General features: G+C 23.7%; 3 protein-coding genes across 3 annotated transcripts; 1 reads left to right on the forward strand and 2 right to left on the reverse strand.

Moving 5' to 3' along the window:
* Positions 1–5,725: 5,725 nt before the first annotated feature.
* Positions 5,726–8,384, reverse strand: Bma-shc-1 (SH2 domain containing protein; the record flags this gene model as incomplete). The annotated part of the gene is made up of 8 exons (XM_043080957.1): positions 5,726–5,872; positions 5,950–6,176; positions 6,549–6,608; positions 6,792–6,930; positions 7,443–7,586; positions 7,939–8,014; positions 8,112–8,182; positions 8,301–8,384. The coding sequence occupies 8 exons, from the start codon at positions 8,382–8,384 to the stop codon at positions 5,726–5,728; spliced, it is 948 nt and encodes a 315-aa protein (XP_042936891.1).
* Positions 8,385–10,102: 1,718 nt separating this feature from the next.
* Bma-stl-1 (SD03319p, putative) lies at positions 10,103–13,592 on the forward strand (the record flags this gene model as incomplete). Its single annotated transcript, XM_001894780.2, has 9 exons — positions 10,103–10,194; positions 10,634–10,763; positions 10,875–11,033; positions 11,242–11,374; positions 12,118–12,174; positions 12,393–12,433; positions 12,706–12,861; positions 13,167–13,417; positions 13,535–13,592. 9 exons carry the CDS (start codon positions 10,103–10,105, stop codon positions 13,590–13,592), a joined length of 1,077 nt encoding a protein of 358 aa, XP_001894815.2.
* A 1,068-nt stretch (positions 13,593–14,660) lies between these two features.
* Positions 14,661–17,252, reverse strand: Bma-calm-1 (calcium and integrin binding family member 2, putative; the record flags this gene model as incomplete). The annotated part of the gene is made up of 5 exons (XM_001894779.1): positions 14,661–14,771; positions 15,194–15,300; positions 15,842–15,989; positions 16,103–16,255; positions 17,166–17,252. 5 exons carry the CDS (start codon positions 17,250–17,252, stop codon positions 14,661–14,663), a joined length of 606 nt encoding a protein of 201 aa, XP_001894814.1.
* Positions 17,253–22,418: the final 5,166 nt, after the last annotated feature.

The following is a 22,418-nucleotide window of genomic DNA, read 5'->3' on the forward strand; positions in this document are numbered from 1 at the left end:
TTTTCCAGGTTACCATCCGAATTATAGGTTGTTTCACATCCATCTAATGGTACCTATGCATAAATTTTAGGTTAATAATATTTTGCGTTAAAAGAAAAAAGAAAAGATAAAAATTGTTACAATGTGTAGTTTAATAATTTGATTTAATATTATGTTACAAATTGAAATTTCAAGACTAAACACAATTTAAAAATTTTTTTCAAATTCATGAAAAAAATAAAAAAATTTAAAAATGGACTTTAATTTATATTCTATCATTAGCTAAATCATTAAACCCTAAAATATGACAATAATTTTTTACTTGAATACAAATAAAATTTCTATGCTAAATAAATAATAGCCAACTCATATAAATTGGAATTTGAAATTAAAAACAAAAATCAAAAATAAGAAATTCAAAAAAAAAGTAATGACATTATTCTAATCAAAAAAGCAAAAATGATATTTTGAAAACAGAAAAGGAAAGGGAAAGGTAAAAGATTACTTGTTATCAATTCATTTTGACCGATAATAACTATATGATAATTGATAATAATAATAATAATAATAATAATAATAATAATAATAATAATAATAATAATAATAATAATAATAATAATAATAATAATAATAATAATAATAATAATAATAATAATAATAATAATAATAACAATAATAACAATAATAACAATAGTAATAACAGTAATAATAATGATAAATAATAATAATATAAATAATCATAATAATAAATATTAAATTACAAAATATTCATAAATTTAAAATAATTTTTTCCTTTCTTGAAATTGTTGTCAGATTAAATTTCTAATTATTTCCTAAATTTAATATCAAATTAATAGTTCAATAAAATTAATCACAAATCGTGCTAAAATTGTTCATTTTAAAAGTCGGAAAACTTTTTCTTCTAATAAATTTATTTTGTTTTTTAAAATTTATAATCTTTTTCTCTTACTTTATTTTTTTCAACGAAAAAAAAAAAGAATATTTAAAAGTTATTTGAAAAAATCTGTTAAACTATTCTTTCAACGATTTTTTTTTTTTTTTATTCAGTGTATTAAATTAACAAATAATAAATAAAAATATTTTGAAAAAAAAAAAAAAGTACCTTAATTATATATGATAATTTGGTTAGAATTGATGCATTCACATAAATGCAATTTGGAAAACCTTTTTCACTATAAATTATACCACGAAATGGTTCATCGAATCGAATTTTAAACACAAAATTGCTCTAAAAATGCAGCAAAAGAAGAAAAGAAAAAATCAGAAAAATTTATTAATAAATTATTATATTTAAAATTAAAAAAAAAAAAAAAGGAGTTAAAATGTAATAATTATTTAAAATTGCATTTAAATAAATTGAAATATTAAAATCTTTGCATAATAGATAAAAAGTGAATTATTATTGTTAAAAATTATTGATTAACTAAATTGATAAATTATAATTAATTATAATTTAAAATTAAAGATTAATATAGAATTGAAAAAAAAAGAAGGAAAGAAGAAAAAAAAAATAGATAATACAATCAAATGTGAAATTATAGAACAAATAAACTTTATTTGTCTATAGAATTTAAGTTTTACTTGTGCAATATGCAAATAAAACAATAAAACAAAATTATAATGCAAATAATGGAATAATAAATTATGCAGTTGCAATGTAAATAAAGAAATGAATTATGAGATTGCGATGCAAATAAGAAAATAATAAATTAATAGAATGAAATTACGATCAAAATAATGTAAAAAAATAAAATGCATGTTTGTATAAATATTAATAAAACATTTATATGTTAATAAAACAAAAAATCATAGTTTAATGTAAGTGATTTAAAAAAAATTTTTTTTTTCTTCTTATGCAAGAATGAAAACATAATATTTAAACTGCAATTATATTCTTAAAAGGAAAAAAAAAATGATGCCATATCCGATTTTCCGGTTTTATTCAAATTTATTTTTATAGATCTATGAATAACAAAAATTTAACCCGATGCTAATTTTTCAATCAATTATTTTCAATGATTTTGTATTAAAGAATTTTCGGTTCGATCATTTAATCCAAAATACAATATATAGGAAATAATTGATTTTCCAAATTATTAATAGCAAATTAGAAATTATTAAATGTTTTAAACTTTATTAACGATTAATAGCTAACAAATTAATTGGACAATTAATTAATTAGCTAATTATAGTTATCAATGATCACATTTCATTGCTATTTGATTTTCTTTCGTTTTTTTTTTTATCACTTTTCTACTTTTCCTTGCTTATCAGTGATCAAATTATTTGTTTGTTTACAAATCATTATATTTTCAAAAATGATATTTATCATCATTGAATTTAATAAACATAATTTCATTAAAATATATCACTAATTTTATTAATAAATGCTTTATTAAATCGTGTTTTATCGATTAGCTTAATTAATTATTCCGCATTTTTCGCCATATAATAAAAGCAAACTTTTTGACAGAAACAAATACAAGTATGAAAAAATAAAATATCTAAAATTTAAGAAATATCTAAAATTATGTAATAATTGGAATTTTTATAACAAATGTTAATTTGTATTTATTAACAGTTAAAACATGAAAATTTTTCTCAAAAAGTTCATTCTATCAAGAAGAAAGAGAAAAAATAATTTATATCAAAATAATTTAATTGACAATAATAAATAGTAATTGTTAAAAAGTGAAAAGAAATATTTGATATAAAAAAAGGAAAGAAAAAGGGTTGATAATATCAGATCAAAAAAAGATGACATTAGATGTAGGCTTAAATGATCGGAATTATAATAAATAAGATTTGAAGGACTTGAAAGGGTTAAAGAATAAGTGATAATTGATAATTAAAATGAATGATAACTGAATAGTTAAATTTTTTTTTTTTTGAATAAATAATTAAATAGTTAAAATTTTTAAATAAATAACAAATGATTGAAAACAATATTTACCTTCTCTCATTCCTTATCATAAATAATTGAGAAAAAAGAAAATCCAAGAGAAAAACAAACAAAATGGATTATCAAATTTTTATATTTATTTTTCATCTTTCTTAGATGGATTTTTCTCATAAATATCATAATTCATCCTTTTTTTTCTCTCTCTCTCTCTCTCTGTCTCTCCAATTATTTCGGTCAAAATTATATTTCATTAAATTTGAAAATACTTTAAAAGGAAAAAAAGAAAAGTTTAAATTACATCTTTTTGTTTTTCAAGAATAAAATACTTTAACAATATGATAAATATTACAATTTAAATCATACGCTTATCATCTATTCATTATTAAAATGGAAATTTAAAAAAAATTTATAATGAACAACATAATTTATTATTTTTATACTATCATGAAAACACTTTGATACTTGCAACTTTCAATGGGTTATTAATGATAAAAATTAATTTTATTGCAGTACAAAAAAAAAAAAACCATTCATTTATCATTTATCAATTTAATAATACATCGAATTATTTAGTTAAAATTAACTTCAATAATATTTCACAAAATATTTAGTCGATAAAAAAAGAAATAAAAAAAAGAAAAAATTAAGCTTAGCGTCAAAAATTCAGTTTTTTTAAAAAATAAAAACTAAAAATAGTATATCACTTATAGCAATTAGATGATTTCAGGAGAAATTTGTATGCCTAATTTAGGCTAAATTTTGATATAATAATTAAAAAAAGAAAAAAAAAATGATATATTAGCAAAAAATCATAAAAAATAGTTTATTTTATAATAAGTATCAACATTCTTATGATTAACAATATTAACAATTATTGATATTCATAAATATTAAAAATTAATTGTACTTTGCTTAATACATTTTACCAGAACAATATTAATGGAAGGAATGGACGAAATGAATAAAATAATTATTAATTACATTTAATTAACATGTTAAAAAAAAAGAAAAAAAAACGTTATTAATGTTTTAAACAAAAGTATTAAAAGATTTTAATTTTTAATAAGTCAAAAGAAAAAAAAAGAAAGTAAATAACTTAATCAAATATTCCTTCATTAAGAAAAGATAATTTGACACGAAGTGGAAAAAAAGAAAAAATTATTTAAATTTAGCTTCAAAAAATTAATTTTCTTTTTATTTTGAGAAATGAAAAGTGAAATTTTTCTTGAGTGAAAAGATGCGAGAAGAAAGAGAGAAATTTTTTTAGTAAAATGATGTATAGTCTAGCATACTGACATTAATTAAATCAACAAAATAAAATTTTTGCCAGTAAATTGTATTGAAATTGGATAATTACATTGCAACTAAAATTTATAATCAAAAACTTTATTAATTTTTCAGTAATTTTCATTGAATTACCAATTTATCTGTAAAATTTAAAAGCATACATATATCATTAATAATTACTGAATTATGTCAAAAAAAAAAAAAAAATAAAATAAAATATTGACAAAATGTTATTACTGGGAATAAATTAAAATAAAATAAATGTTAGTTTCAGTCATAAATAGAAAAACAAACAAAGAAGAATGCAATTTTATCTTACCATTAATAATAATAGCATAAATTATAGACTAAAATAATGGATAACGAATATTGAGCAAACATTAAATTATTTTCATCTAATAACATATCTTATTTCTGCTCTATTTCCTAACCTTTAAAATTTTGTAGTTATTACGATGTAGAAGAGAAATAAAAAAAAAAAACCATGTTTTTTTAGTAAAATTCAAACTCAAATACTTTGAATCAATGCTTAAGAAATTTAAAACTTCAAATCACAATTTGTAAAAGATGATTGCTTCTGCAAAAAGAAAAAAAAAACACATGATCAAAAATTTAAAACTTCCACAATGTGATAATTTAAATTTCGATTTGATAACTTCGCTTCCACAAAAAACAGTACAATTGAAAGATTTAACATGAAGTGGAAATAAAAATATCGAAAAGTTAATCATAAATTATTTTTCAAAAGCATAATAAATTAATATGCTTTCCATTCACAATGAATCAAATGCTAATAAAAGTTTTAACTAAAGTTCAATAAAAAAACAACAAAGCTTAATTAACATAAAAGTATTAAAAAATCATACAGTTAACTTTCCAGAAATATTACATTTTTTTTCTTCACTTTAGATTTCAATCCTAAATTAAGCAATTTTTATCAAAATTTCAATCGAATCCTTAACTTTATCACTAAACAAACTGCTCTTAGCAAATCAATATATCTAACTTTAAAACTTTTATTTCAAATAATTTATAATAAGTTCAAAAAAAAAAATTCAGTAGCTTAAAATACTGAAAGAATTAATTGAATATTTTACCTGATCACAAGATACAACAGTATCAAGGACACGTAATGAATGCACGAAATTCAGGATCAGTAAAAACGGAAATAACTGCAGTAATATTGAAAGTATATGGTAATCAGACATCATTAACTGCTATTAATTACAATAATTCAAGCACATCCAGAATACAAACAACTGTAGTAGTAACTAGTAACTACCTTTGCAGGAGTAATAATAATGAAGACAGGAGAGGGAGAATGAGAGAAAGGGAGAGAGAAAGAGGGCGAGAGGTAATACCATCTAATTAAAAAGAATATCGTACGATTATTTCAATTCCTTTTACCTTCCTCCATCCTTCCCTTTTCAAATTTTTTAAATAGATACCTCAAATTATCGGCATAAATATTTCATTGGTCATATATAGATAAGCTCATACAGTCATATTTCTTCTTACTCTGTCTACTCCATTTATTTATCGGAGTGGTAATGATGCAGTAAATCTTACAATGGGACGGATCAAATGTAATTCACTACCTTCCGAGATAATTGGCACATTTTCTCCTCGATGGTATTCAATCAGTTCAACAATTGTTTCGAATACTTGTTGTTGCTTACGAACCTACAAGAATTCTTTGTTAATTTCAAACTATAAATAATAAATAAACATTATATAGAAAGAGAGAAAAAAAAAATCACCTTTTGATCGTTTTCATCCAATAACAAGAAATGTCTCGCAACTGAATTTGCAATTCCAGAGAGCACAAAATTATTAGCAGTGTTCGGACTAATACGAACCAAAAAATCTCCTTCATTTCGCAGCATAGATTCGGCGGTAGCACGTTCCATTTCACCATGATACCAAGGTTGTCTATCGAGACCCAAAGCAGCTGGCAAATTACATATGTTCATAGAAGTTTGATGATCTGAAAAAGCAAACATATCATACTACATCGAATTTACTAATGAATTACCAAAATATAAATATAAATGTTTGCATAAATATAAATATTACTATAAATACAAGTGTATATATGTAATTAATAACGAATTAATAATGAAACTAGATATATCGTCAAATTCATTTAGTAATAACAGTAATGTTCATTAATTTGAAAAAACTTCAACGAAGTAAAGGAATAGGAATAGAACAAAGGAAAAAGGAATAGATAAGAATTTCAAATATTGAGACAAATCAAATTTTATAAATTAAGCATCAAATTTTATTAATTCAGTTAACCAGCAAATCACTAAGGTGGAAAAAACATCGAAATTTAATCCAAATGTATAAATTTTACCATAATTCGAACTCGATTCTGATGATCTTGCCATTTTTATGCTCAACTTATTACCATGCCCTAGAAAGACAAAAATAAAACTTTTTAAATAAACAAAAGTGTAGAAAATTTTACAGGAATGAATATTTTCATAGTAAACCTAGGTAAAGTGATAGTATTTGGAAAAAGAAAGGAAGAAGTATTTGGACGATGGAACTGCACTACCAAAATATAAATGTGAATTCGAATCCCTTTTTTTTTAACCTTTATTATTTAATCGAAATACTTGAAGAATAGTCTCCATAATAAAATCGACATTCTTATCAGGTTCCATAAAAACTAAGCATCGTCTTCCAAGTTCTCGAACGTGTGATACAAAGCAAAACACTCCTTTGGTACTTTCCTGAAGGAAGGAAGAAGATGGAGAAAGAAAGTAATAAATTCTAGGAGCAGAACTTTTTTAAATGGAAAATTGTCAATTTTATACAACACTTTAAAAAGAATTCCTCAGCATTGATTCCTTTAGTTATTTGGAATAGTTCAACCTTAGTGAGTTCATCCGAATATGAGAGATATGATTTCATTTACAGTTTTTACAGTCCTTTCCATGAAGCCTCCACTTTCTTGAAAGTGAAAAGCAAAACTTTTTAATTTCCTACAAAGTTTGCCATTCTTGAAATATTATAAGTATAGCAATGTGCAAAATCGGACATTAACAAAGATGCATTTAAACTAAAAGTTAGCAAAGATATCAAAAAGCAAAACTTTTTAATATTCCTACAAAGTTTGTCACATGAGTGAAAAGCTTAATAAAGTGTAATAAGTCAAAAATAATATTTCGAATTATCCTTCTAAATAAATAATAGAACTGATAATGTTCATATTAAATCAATTTAAAATTTGGTAAAAGCAGACCTCTGTACCGGATGAAGCATATGAAATAACATGGATAGGATGTCGTTCCAAAATACGTATACCATCTTTATCCAGAATTATAAAAGCATGTAATGCCACATTTAGTTCAACATTTTTGTCTTCAACCTTCACTTCGCCTAATTTCTGCAATTAATTTATTGATTTCATTTCCGTAACAAAAAAATCATCTCCAAGTGAGCATGCTAATTCGTTTCATACAAGTGAAATAATCAATCACTTTTTATCTGACTAACTGATCAATTAAACTAGTCTGTCTCGCATTTTATCATTTTTATTAATTTGCATTTTAAAGCTTGTTAATTTCTACAATTAGCTAACCTAATAAATTCAATAAAAACAAAAGCAAAATATGCCTTATTTAATTCCCAATTATATTTACGATAAGATAAATCATTCAGCAAAAACAGATAGCGGCACTATATTCTAACAGGTCTGGCACAACAATTTTAGATACTTTTAATAAATTTTAACTTACATCAAGCAGTTGTTCATCAGGCCTCAAATTTTCATTACATATACCCAATTGATGACAAATAAGATACATGCAATGCCTGAAAGATAGAAATTTATAACAAAATCATCACTTTGCAAGCCAAAACATTGATACAGCTTTCGGCAACGTTGTTCTTATTAAATAACGAACAGTACCTTGTCCAATTATCTCTCACTTCAGGTTTTTTCTTTGTTAACGATTCAAAAACCTGTACCGATCCAAGATACTGAAATAATATCCGTCATAGATAAATTTGTACGAAAAACATCTTTTTTTATAGAAACACAAACATAAACAGCAATTTGAAATTTATGAAATTCTGGTATATTTTCAGTAAAATGTACCTTTAAATAAAAAGTTTGACCTGTTTTCAATTCTTTCAATAGTTCCTCATCGCTTGGAGATATAACATCTCCATCTTCCAACATCCTTAATATTCTTGAAATTATTATTCAATCAAATCATTTCTTAAAGAAATCACTTCAGATATATAAACATTTTTTAATTTGTAACATTGAAGATGCATATGCTACTTAGATATTTCTTGCAGTGAAGTCCACATCAATTAATATTTTGACGAAATTGCAGGAAATAATAAGAAATATTCAATATCTATATGGTCAGTACCAATAATCAAATCAAAGAGAAGAAAAATACCTCAAGTAAAACCTAATTTACATATCTTTCTGCCTACAGTTAACCTTTCGGTGGTTTTTTTTTCTTTTTCACTGAAATGATCATTGGAATGATCATTAGTAAACAAAAATTAGAAGACAAAAAAGTTTGAGACATATACGTATGCGCAAACATTTCTCCTATACACAAAAACTATTAGCGTACAGATTTGAATATTATACATATAATTCATATAATTCTGCCCCATTAGAAAAAAATGCCATATATAAATCACATAATAATTTAATTACTCAAATAGATTGAAGAAAACTCGGTAAAGAAAAATTCTAATTATCATTGCTTATTATGTCAATTTTATGAATTTGAAGAGCACTTGAAAAATCACTTAAAATTTACAGTCAAATATTTTAGCACTTAAACATTCTCAGAACATACAATATAATAAGAATTAAGAATTAAAACATATTTAAATATCAAACTTTAAAAAGAAAAGAAAAAAGTCTACGCACTTTCACTTCCGCCATTATTACTATATTTTTCTTATCTAACAGATAGGGCGTAACCGCATTTTTCGCTGTTTCAAGAAATCGTGACCCGGGCACTATTGTACTTCATTTTCATTTATTTAATTGGTTCATTACAGTTCTTTCATTTTAGATATTTAATTCTTTAATTTACAAAGATGACAAATTATCGACTTTTTGTTCCGATATTCCGGATTAACTGATTTATAAGAAGGAGTAAGACGGAACTAAATGCTTTCATTAATTGATTTTTTTTTTTTGATATATTAATGAATTTAATAAACAAAGTGGTACAAACTATCCGTCAGTGGCCTACAGGGATAAGTTGTAGTATGGTAGAAGTAAGGAAACGTGTCTCTATGTTTTAGAAAGTATTAGTTTATAATAGAATTTTATTATATTAATATTTTTATTATAATTGTTTTTATCTATACGCATGCTCCAAAAAATAATCCAAAGTCAGTCAATATTTTTTTGGTTTAAACAAAGCTTTACTCCCAAATTATTAATATCCAGGTACTAATCCAATTCACAACCAAATTTTGAATGTTTATTTAAAAAATGAAAATGAAAAAACTAAGACATTCTACAAAAGTAATAGAGACAAAAAGAAAGACACAACGACAAAGAAAGTTAAAAATTAGGATGTTTAACCGGTTATTATGGAACACTCATAAAACAATTGAAAAAGTACCAGTGAACGAAAAATTACACACCCAATAAACTAAAAATAAGTAATATTATCTTAATACAACCAAAACCAAAATCAAACTTAATATTATGAAAAAATAAAACATAATCTTGTGAACTCCGAAATTCTTAAGACTAAAAAAGAAGTATCAAACCAACAACTGCAGACATAATCCCGAAACACAGAAAACAAGCTTTTTATTCGGACATTCTGGATTAACTGATTTATAAGGAGTAAAACGGAACGAAATGCTTTATTAATTGAGTTTGCACCTAATACTGTCATTTTCAGGAAGATGGCTTTAGTATCATCGTTGAAGAGAAGCCTTAACTCATCAGCATTTGGTCGTCGTAGCACCACATACTTAAACTCATTTGATTCATTCATGTAAGGATTTATTCCAGTTTCTGTTTTGTGATTTTAATTTATTTTAGTAACCTTAACTTCATTTAATTTGATTGAACTAATTTTCTTTGCATCTCAATTCTTATTAGTTGTATTTACTGCTTTCATTTTTTTTTTTCGAGCATTTTCAGTTCTTTAATTTAATTCGCCACTTACAAGTCATTTTAATTGTTTTAGTCTTCATTTTGACTCGGCTCATTTTACTTCACTTTATCCTATTAAATTTTATTTGAGTTCTCTCAGCTTCATATACTTCATTCTACCTTAATTCTATTTTAGTTTAGATTGTATGTATTATGTTCTGTTTTTAATCTGTGTTAATTTAATTTAATTTCATTTCATTTAAGCAGTTGCTTTATTCTTTATATTTACAACAGTTCACAGAACGAATTTGGTGTTTCAAGAAAGACTTTTTTTTTAGGAATACTGCTACCCTAATTCAACGAAGAGGAGCTGTTCGAGGAAAAGCTAATTTTGTCGTGAATTTCGTCCCACAGCAGGAAGCTTGGGTAGTTGAACGCATGGGGAAGTTTCATTCTATTTTAGATCCTGTAAGTATTTGTTTCCATCTGAATGCTTTGTTAAGAAGAGATGAATTTCTCATTTTGGATAAAATATGATAAAAATTCCCCGAAATTAATTTAGGAAATAAAGTTTTACAGGGATTCAATATTCTACTACCATTTCTCGATCGTATCAAGTATATACAAGTTTTGAAAGAGTTAGCAATTGAAGTACCACAACAAGGTGCCGTAACAAGTGATAATGTACAATTACAAATTGATGGAGTTCTCTATCTACGAGTAGTTGATCCATACAAAGTATGTAAAGAAGCTTCTTTTTTTTTTCTCTCTCTCTCTCTGTGGTTTGCTATTTCTCCTATATTTCTTGAATTTACACATTTTCATTTTGCGCATTTTAAAGACACGAATGGTAGCGGTTTATGATTGGATTTATGACAAATTTATGATTGGATTTATGATTAATTTATGATTGATGTAAAATGTTAATTTAATTAAATTTATCTAGGCTTCATATGGTGTTGAAGATCCAGAATATGCGATTACACAGCTTGCACAAACAACGATGCGTTCAGAAGTAGGCAAAATCAATTTAGATACAGTATTTAAGGAACGTGAACAACTGAACATTAATATTGTCGGTATGTTTTAAGCAGTGCTAAAATAGTGTTGTTTTCATGTTAACTGTGAAACATTATCATTTAATTAGCTAAGCTAATAAACTCTACTGATAACAAATACTCAAGGTTGCAAAATCACTTCATATATGATAATTAGTTGACTTGGAGAGCACCACAGACTATTGTTTTCATAAAACTGCAACAAAAGTATGTGTGAAAAACAAAATAATAGATGTTGCTATATATATATATATTGTGGTTATGTTAATGAGGGAATACCTGCGCTAGGTTGATCACATTTTTAGGCTGGAAGATTACCTGTTGTCCAAGATTATGCTCTAAATGAATCCTAACTAACTGTCACATAAATGTCACTAAGAAGAAATATAAGGACCTGCTGAAATATATCAATAATAATCCACTCTACCGTTTAATTGAGAGATATGAAGATGTGATATCCATTGATTACCTACCATCTTTGAAAATATACGTAAGAACCTGTTGCATAGAGGAAAGTAACTTATTAAAAAGCGCATTCAATCCATCTTGATTGATTTCTTCAGCAACTAACGCATTTGCAGCAAATAGATGCATTTATTGCTTGAGTTCGTGAACGAAGATTTGTGAAATTAATTAGTTTTAAAGTTACTTTGTTAATTTGTGGAATTAAATGTAGGTTTTTTACATTTGCAGAAAACTAGAAATAATTCTTAAGAGTTATGATGAAGACTATGTCTTGCCTGAAAAGTTTTCACATTTTGCAGAATCAATTAATAAAGCAGCCGAGCCTTGGGGATTGCAATGCATGCGATATGAAATTAGTAAGTGTTTGTTTCAGTTGTTTCAGACTTAATTTATAAGTTTTCCAACGTTGAAATTATTTTGGTAGTGGTTGTTTTGAAACGAATTTTGTTGAATTAATTCTTTACTTTTAAATTGATCATTTTGTTTATGATACTTGCAGTAAAATGGAAGTAAAACTTGTTTTAAAAAAAATGAGTTAGTTAATATAAGGTGATTAAATCGTGTCAAATTTTAGGGGACATGACAATGCCTATAAAAATTCAGGAAGCAATGCAGGTCCTTTTTCTTTTCTTTTCAGAAGTTCATCTATCTTTGGAGTATATTTTGGCACTTCATTTTTTTGTATAGTATTATTGTCGCAAAGCGTATTAACCATGAATAATAATAATCGATAGAAAGTGTTACATTCTTTGTTAAATTTCATTATGCCATGATGTGCATTCGAAAATGCTCGGAAATTTTCGTTGTATTCGTGCCATAATCAAGAAACTTGTAGCAAGAGAAGGGAAAGAAAAGAAATTAAATGAGGTCACTCTTTTATATTTTAGATGCAAGTGGAAGCGGAACGGCGGAAACGAGCCGCAATTTTGGAATCAGAGGGTAAACGTGAAGCAGCAATTAATATTGCAGAAGGTGAAAAACGAGCACGCATTTTGGCATCAGAAGCTTCGATGCAAGAAAAAATTAATGAAGCCAAAGGAAAGGTAGCTAATTTAATGAAACAATCTACATAACTTCTTTTTTTTGATGACATTTTGTCCAGATTAAGTGATTAAACACGAACAGAAATTATTAGTAATAGTTGTTGATACCTAAAAAACAGACAAAAATTGAATACCAATAGTATGAAAAAATTTCAGGTTTTATTTGAAAATATATTACAATTTATTTATACCAAAAATCTTTTCTTTCAACAACACTATTACGAGTACTATAAGCTATATGTGCTAATCATGTCATTTTATAGAGACTTTGAGTAAAGCTGTTTAAAATAATAACTAATTTTTAGGCAGAAGCCATTCAGATAAATGCACAGGCTCAAGCTTTGAGTATTAAATTGGTTTCGGAATCATTAAATAAAGCGGGTGGCTATGATGCGGCAGCGTTATCGGTAGCTGAGAAATATGTAACAGCTTTTGGACAAATAGCTAAAGAAACAAATACAATAATTGTACCATCTGATTTGGCTAATGCAAGCGGTATGGTTGCTCAAGCAATGACTGTTTATAATCAGTTAGCAAAAAAGAAGGAACCATTCATGTAAGTTATCAATCAAAATTTTTTTTTATAACTTATTATTAGTATAAGATATGGATTCTATCTCATTTCAGTATTTTCAAAATTATCTCAATTTTCTGTCAATGCAATTTTGTTTAGGCTTTCATTGAAACAAAGTGATCCTGAAACAAAGGATGGTGGAGGAAAACTTTCTTAGGTTTTATATCATTGATAGCAGATATTTTTATTGTTGAATTGAAACTGTTTCGCACAATTTATTATTTTCATAATTGCACCTCAATCATCAAATATATCTCCTATTTTTTATGTTTATGTTTGAGAATCCATTTCTTTTTCAATTTTCTAGTTTAAAAAAAAGTATCCATTTCTATTTCATTTCACTACTGATTTTATTTTTATTTTACACGAATTGTTTTTATTTCACAAGTACATATCATTCTTGTAACGGAGAAATTTGTTAGTTTTAGCGAAGTAAGCATTCTGTTGCTAAATGATTTCAAAAACTGAAAATTCGCAATTTTTTTTTTTTTTTTTTTTTTTTTTAGAGAAAAAAGTACGAAATTGTTCATAATAGATTAATGAGAATGCTTAAAATTGAAAGCACAATTTTCCTATCGTAAAAAATTTGAGCTTAAATTATGAATAATTCATTTATAATTGTTTCTAAAATGAAACTATACCGCACTGGACATTTATAATAGTACTGTTATCATTTACAAAATTCAAAAATATTACATTAATGAATGGTATGATGAGAGAACAGTTAATATTATAGCCGACGATAATTGTGAATTATTTTGTTCTATCAGAATATTTTGCATGACGGGTCTATGTTTTACATTTAATTTTGTTAATTTTTTTTTTAATGCGGAATAAAAATGTTGAGGTTAGTAATATTTGCCTACAAATTGATATTCACAAGTTTTGCAGTGATTAGCAAAAAAAACTTATAAAATATCTCATCCTAGTAAAAAATGAATGGATAAGTAAATTAGCATTAAATCATTAATCATTTAGTAAATTACAAATTATGCAAATGCAAAATCTTATCATTATTTCAATTCGATGATATGTTTGTTTTTATGATATACTGCCAATATTTACATAGGTAAAAAAAAAAAAAAAAAAAAACATTTGTTAAAAAATTAATACCTATGTACGTTGATAAAATTAAAGTGTGAAATTTTCAATAATTCTTATCAAAATTAACAAAAAATTAAAACTTTATTTGAATAAACAATAAATAAAAGCTTATCCTGTTCCGTTAAATACGGATATGGAAAGTACGAATGAAATCTGGTGAACGTGAAACGACATGTTCAAATTCGGCATATGATATTTGCTCATCACCGTCGAGATCTGCTTCTTCGATTACCTACAAAGAATGGAAAAATGATAATTTGAGGGTTATTTTGAAATTTTTAAAAAAGGTAAATGGAATTTTTTTTTTTGTGCTATAAGAATACTATAAAATAAATTGTAAACAAATCTATAAATGTAAGAATGTACAATTCTCAAATCGTTTTAATTTTTTTCTTCAGAGTCAATTTTGAACTGATTCCATTTTTAATTTTAGTAGTTTGAAGCAGCTAAAAAATCAATTGTTTATTAAAAACTAAAAATGACATTATTACATTTCTCTCTCACATAAAAATAATCCAATGACTTTCCTATTATTTTATTACATTCTAATTTAATCTATTAGTGATCAAAATATTTTCAATTATTATTAATTGATACTAAAAAATGTGGTAGAGCGAAAAAGTTATTTATAAAATTTGAAATATATTATCTTACCCTTTCAATGATAAATTCAACTTCTTCATCTGATAACTCATCACGCGTTAAACATCGAATAATTTTGCTTAAATCATCATGACCAAGCTGATCATCACCATCAAAATCTATAAAAAAATATTTATTTCATTATTTTATTTCATTTTCATGATTTCATATTCTACCTGTAACATGGTAAAAACAATTAAATTTAATTGCAACAGATGGATTACATAAAATCTTTTAAGCTCTTTTGTTTTTGCATCATTCATTTTATAAGGATTTCAAACGTTTATTTTTATTTCATTTTCATTATTTCATACTTTTCACATATTTGCTATTTTAATTTAATATTTTTGACACATTTTACTATCTTACTACTTCATTTCATATATTTCATATATTTGCTGATTATTATATTTTATATATTTATAATTTCAATTTAATATACTTCATATATTTATCACCTTAATTTGGTATGCTTAACATATTTTACTACTTTATTTCACATATATATATTTATTTGATTTTCCTATTCATATATTTAGCAGTTTATAACTTCTATTTTTTCATGAATTCACCTAAAACAACTTTAATTGAAAAATACAATTTTATACATAACAAATCAAAATTTATATCGATGTAAATATATAAAGGAAAATCACATACCGTATATTCGGAATGCGTATTTCAATTTGAGTTGTAGCGGTGCCATTTCACTAAATACGGAAAACATATCCAAAAAATCATCAAATGTTAAATTTCCAGCGCCATCATCAGAAAATACTTGACAAATTCGTCGCCGGAACGGATTTTCCTAAAAATTAAAAAAATATTCAATCAAAAAAAATTTTTTTTTCAATCTTTCTCTTTCTTTCCTTAATCAATTCATAGCTATAATAACAACAATAACAATAATAATAATAATACCCGTAGTTCAGGCATTTTTTCAATTTCTTCAAAACATAATGTTATAATAGCCGGACGGTTTCCTTGCATATTTGTTGGTACTTTGATTGGATTCAGTGCATAGAATCGTTTATACAACCGTATAATATCTTTTCTTGTGAAAAATGTACAATCCTGAAATAGAATAATTCACAATGCTATCTAAAATACTCAAATTTATAATGCTAAAATAGAATAATGCATAATCTTGAAATATAAAAATATAAAAATCTATCTAGGATGGAATAATGTACAATCCTAAAATCTAAAAACGTATAATCCTGAAATAAATTATTTTATGCAAAACTATCTAAAATAGAATAATGTATAATCTTGCCTAAATAAAGAAATATATATATATATATATATAAATTCTAAAATAAGAACAGAACTTTTTTTTATTTTAATAAATACCATTAAAAGAAATACTTTTTTAATTTTTTTTAATAATATTTATTCCTTATAATAATGGTATTACTTTTCCTCATAATACATTATTCTTTTGCTTTTTGTCTTTTTTTTGTCCAATTTTGGCAAATTGTTGCCGAAAAAACAAAAGAAAAACTGAATGTTGCAATTAATTAATTGATTAATTAATCATATCATTTTCATCAATGATATGATAATTAGTAAAATTAATTAATCTTTCTTTACATTAATATTACTTTTACCAAACAACAGTTAAATATTAAGAATAATTATTTGCATTAATATAATCCCTGTGGTACTGTAGTACCGTATACCGACACTTTAGAGCTGCAGTATTACGGTATTACAAAAATTACTTTTGTGCATTTTTGATTAAAAAATTTTTGTTATCAATTAGCTTTCACTAACAACAAAATGATGTGATAATTGTCAATATTTACTGATAACAAAATGATATGATAATAATGATATAACCTTTCACAATTTATCATAACATGATGATAAGATTGGATTAATTCCTCTGATAACCAACAAAAAATTTATTCATCCATTACTTATTAGTGATAATTAAGTGCTATTCACTGTAACATTTATTATTAAAATTGATAAAATTAACCTGATATTCATCGATTTGATCGCGCGTAAAAATACCACCCTTAGAGAATAAGTTTAAATCGGTAAGTGAACTACCAGTATTGCCCATAATTCATCTGTGAACAAATCATAATTAGTTGGTTAAGAAATATTTTGAAATAAGTGAAAATAATATTTGATATTAAAGTAAAGAAGCTAAATAGCTAATCATATCTCATTAATTAGTCAGTTAGTTAGTTTAGCTACTAGCTCTTATAGCTAGCTAACTAGCTAGCCACCTTGGAAAGCAACAGCAAAAGCTAACTTAAAGCTTAAAACCTTTTCGTCTCTCGTCTCATCTCAAAAATAAAATTTACTCCATTTTCCTTTCACTCATCTATTCCTACAATTTATCTTTCTTTGTTCATCTACCCATCTCTCTCTCTCTCTCTCTCTCTCTCACTCATCCTTTCTCTTTCCCTTTCTTCTTCCTATTTACTACATTTTATTTCATTTTATCCATTTATCCTTCAATTTTCATTTCTCTCTCCTTTCCTTCTCTTCCTTCATCTCTCTCTCTCTTTCTCTCTCTCTCTCTCTCCCATTTCGCTTCATTATCATCTATGAATGAACATTTATCAAATGAAATCATCATTCAACCATAATATCTTCATTCTTTCAATTAAATTGTCGAATGAAATTTACGAGAGAGAGAGAAAAGGGGGAGGTAAAAAAGAGAGAGAGAAAGTGAAAAAAGAGAGAGAATGAGGGAAAAGAAAAGAGAATGATAAGATTTTAATTAAATGTAAATCAAACTTTGCTCAAATTTCCTTATTGTTATAACATAAAATGACAAAGAATTATGTATTTCAAGAAATTATTACAATTACTTTTAAAGATTATTTTTGAAAATTTAAAAATTTAAATAATATTTTTACTTTATATCATTTATTCAATCAATCAACCAATCGATCAATCGATCAATCAATCAATCGATCAATCGAATCAATATTTATAGATTAGATACAATTGCACTAATTATACCGCATTAGCATATAATTAATATTATTATCATATTGATTAGTTTAATTTAGAATTTTCATTAAAATATTAAGAAAATGAAAATTGGAGTAATATCAAAAGTTAAAAACATAACAAATTGGCTGTTACCAAATGATATAAAAATTCAATTTATGAAAATTCAACATTTAATGAAGGTTCAATTATTGAAGTTATGTATGAAAATTTTAATTAATTTATATTAACAAATATTTACATTGAAATAAATTTTAGCTAAATTGCATCTTTAAATATTTAAATTAGTTTTAAAAAAAAAAGTCTCTTTCAAAATTAGAGGAAATTAAAAATAAATAAGAATGGAATTGACAATACATATATTGTCTAAAAAAATGTATATGTGCAGTTTGAAAAATTTTTAATTATTTTTTTTTTTTGCAAAATTATTTGTTTCTTTGAAAAAACAATCATATATAAATTTTCTTTATCACCGCATATATCTTCTTTATCAGTTTAGTGATTAATTTAAAACGAAATAAATTATTTGTTAACAATTACAATTTTATCTGATAGCGCTGCAATTTCCGACACATAAAATACGATAAAAAGTATTAATTGAATTTAAAGTCTTGTGACACTTTTCAATTTTTTTTTAGTTTAAATAAACAGCAATTTTTATGCATACAATAATTTTTTCATCAAAATATATTGTCAAATATATTACTGATTAAGAATGATTTGCATTTGTTTTTAGTTACTGATTATTTGTTTGTATTATTCACTGGAACAAATTTTTAATATTGTTTAAAATCATATTAAAAAATTTTTTAAAAAGAAAAATGTAATTTATTATTGATAGATAATAATTAGTTCAAAAAAAAAATTAAATAAATAAACAACATCATTAATTAATATATACTAATAAATATACTCGTATTAAATTTTAAATATTCAAAAAGAAGAAAAGAAAGAGAAAAAGAAAACATAGCATTTATTAATTTCTTTTTTTTTTTTTTTGTAAAAAACAAAAAAAAAAAGAAAGAAAGAAAATTTAATTTAATCAATGATTTGTAAACAAATAACTTAAATAAACAATATTTGTTATACTAATTTGATTATTACTATTATTATTAGAGTAAAAGTAGTAGTCAAGTAGACAATAAATTTATTCAACTTTTTCTTTCATTCTTCTTTTTTTGAAAAAAAAAAAAAAAGTTTGTTTTCTTTTTTAAAAAAAATTTCTGTTATTCGATCAGAAAATCAATGCTACAGTATCAGTACCATCAATAATGCTTATCAATTCATCATCTATTCAGTTATCTTTTTTAAAAAAAGAAAAATTTATTTTATTTGTATTGCATTTCTATTTTTCAAACAGTCATGCAAAATGGTAATAAAAAGGAAAATAATAAAAATTACAAATGTATAATTTATAAAGGAAGGAAAAAAAAGAGCAAACAAATAAAAACAGAAATAAATAAATATAAGAGATTATGGTGAAAGGAATAATAAAATTTTAAAAATACCCTAGGAGAGAGGGCAAAGGAATTATTTATTTTTAAATATAATTTTAATAATTTTGGCATAATTTTAAATAAAATACAATCTTAATTTTCCCTTTTTTTTGTATATAAATATATATGGCATTTAAAAATTTTAGATTTTATCAAATATAAAGTTTTTTTTTTTTGAATAATTTTTGAATTTTACAAATTGATTGAAGAATTACAAATATTTAGCAATTTTTTCAATTCATAAAATATTAAAAAACATTTTCTATTAATGTTTTTTTTTTTCTTCTTATGCATATTTATAAAATATTTCAAATTTATCATTAGCTAATGAGAATTTTAATTAGTTAATACTATTTGTATATATGTTAAAATAGAATTTAACGGATTAATTAACAGACAAATTAATTAGTAATTTTGAAAAGTTTTTCATTTATGCCATCTTTTTTTTTTTGATATTATTACTCTAATCAAAACATTACGGAGTAAAATTTTCTTAAAATTTAATTAACTATTTCTTTTTTCGTTTTTTTTTTTTCATTTTTTTATTACTTAAAAAATTAATTTTATCAAATATAAAGCTATTTTTTCGGAATAATTTTTGATTTTAACAAACTGATTGAAGAATTACAAATATTTATCAATTTATTCAATTCATAAAATATTAACAAATATTTTCTATTAATGATTTTTATTTTGTTGCACATTTATTATTTTAAATTTGTCCTAACAAATGACATAAATTAATTTTCTTTGCATAAAAAATTAAATAATAAATCAATTGTTAATATAATAATGATGTCTATTAAATGATTATTTTGAAATATATTTCGTTAATAAATTAAAAGTGTAATCTAAATAAAAACATAGATGCAAGCACTCTAATTTTTTTTGTAAGTTTAAAAATAAAATAGTAATACAAATTTTAACAAGTAAAAAGTGAGTGAACATTGTCAGATTATTATCAATCATATAAATTTAATCCAAATTTCAATTTATATGAAAATCCATCCTTCTTGTTTAACAATTATTTGTATTTATAATGTTAAAAAAAAAAAGTTTTATAGATTAAACTGTTATCAATTGGATATATCATTAAGTGGTGATAAAATTACTGATAAGATAAAAATGAAAAACAAATTTAAATGATTTCAAATATAAATGAAAAAAAAAAATAAATTGTAATTTGATTATTCTTTCCTTTTTTTTTTTTTTTTTTTGAACTAATAACATAATAAAACTTTACTGTTGTTGCTGAAAATTTTGTCCGGCAATGTTTGGGAAGAACTGATCCGGAAATGCATTTTTATGCTAACCGTAAAATGATTTGAGGATTCAAAGTTGATAAAGCTAGAGATTATGTAGTGATAACTGATATGGTGATAATTATTGTATGCTGCAACTATTAGTTATATTATGTTACCATTTTAGTTAACTTAAACTTAAAAAAACATAAAATAACTTAGCTGGTAAAATTATAGTAATAGAATAAATAATTTATAATTGGAAGTTAGCATTTAAAAAAAAGAAAAAATTCTTTTCGTTTTTAATTATAATTAAAATCACAGATTATTGTAAAATTATTATTTTAAAAACATTTTAATATAAAATTTTTGATTTTAATCTGCTAAAGTTGACCGTTTTCTTCTAATTCCGTTTTCTTTTCACAGATTATGGTTTACGTATTTCCGTAATACCTAATATCATTATTATTATTACGGATATAATTTTACGCGACTCATTAGTTAAAGTGTCAAAATAATCTGAAGTATTAATCTTAAATAATTTAAAATATAAAACCAAAAAATTTAAGTGGAATATTTATACACAAGTAGAGAGGATAATTTTTGAAAAAAATGTAATTGTGATTCATAACTTTTTAGGATGAAATTCCCACATAAAATATAATTGCGAATGATAATAATGGTAATGATGATATTATCAGTTTCTGCAATCATTTCAATATTTTATTGAAAACTAAACAATAATTGTTTTGCTCGCCAAATTTTAAGCAGCTTATAGCTTATCACTTTTCTAACTTATCACTTATCAAACCATACATTTTTATTCTTTTCATTTCCTAGTCTTACTTAAACTTTATCAGCCCTTTTTTTTTTACTTATCTGTATAGTTTTAAAAAAGTTCTTTTTTGTTTGCTAATATTTAAATGTAATTGTTATCATTTACTTATACGATGAAAGTAAGCATACTAATTACTATAGTACTATACTTAATGGTTAAGTAAATAAATAATAAATTAGAACTTTTTTTCGATATTTAAAACAATGCAATAATAGCTTTTTTATTTTTGGTTAGCTTAATTGTGAATTAACACAATCAAATAATTTAATATAACACTGTAAAATGAATATTTCATTATAAATCCTCAAAACTTCTACAATTCAAAAATTTACAGATTCCAAATTTTTGGAAAAAAAAGTATAAAACTATTAAAATTGAACTATAATTAATGGTAATATCAATTGTTCGATTATTTTCTACATTTAAACATTAAATATTTAATTTAGGTTAATAATGGATTGATATAATTAATATCAAATATATTCAATTTCCGGAATTTACCATTTCAAATTATTTATCCAATGAATAGCTGTAATTAATAGAAAAATTCCTGATCCGTTTTCCAGCTCTATCTGTTAGCTATACTTTTTGTTTTTATATTTTATGAATATTTTAACATAAAAATTTTTCAAGTTTTATTTATATTTCTTCAAAATGCGTCCGAAAATTTTAAATGCAAATTATGG

Source organism: Brugia malayi (genome assembly GCF_000002995.4).
Source record: "Brugia malayi strain FR3 genome assembly, contig: Bm_v4_Chr3_scaffold_001, whole genome shotgun sequence".
NCBI lineage: Eukaryota > Metazoa > Nematoda > Chromadorea > Rhabditida > Onchocercidae > Brugia > Brugia malayi.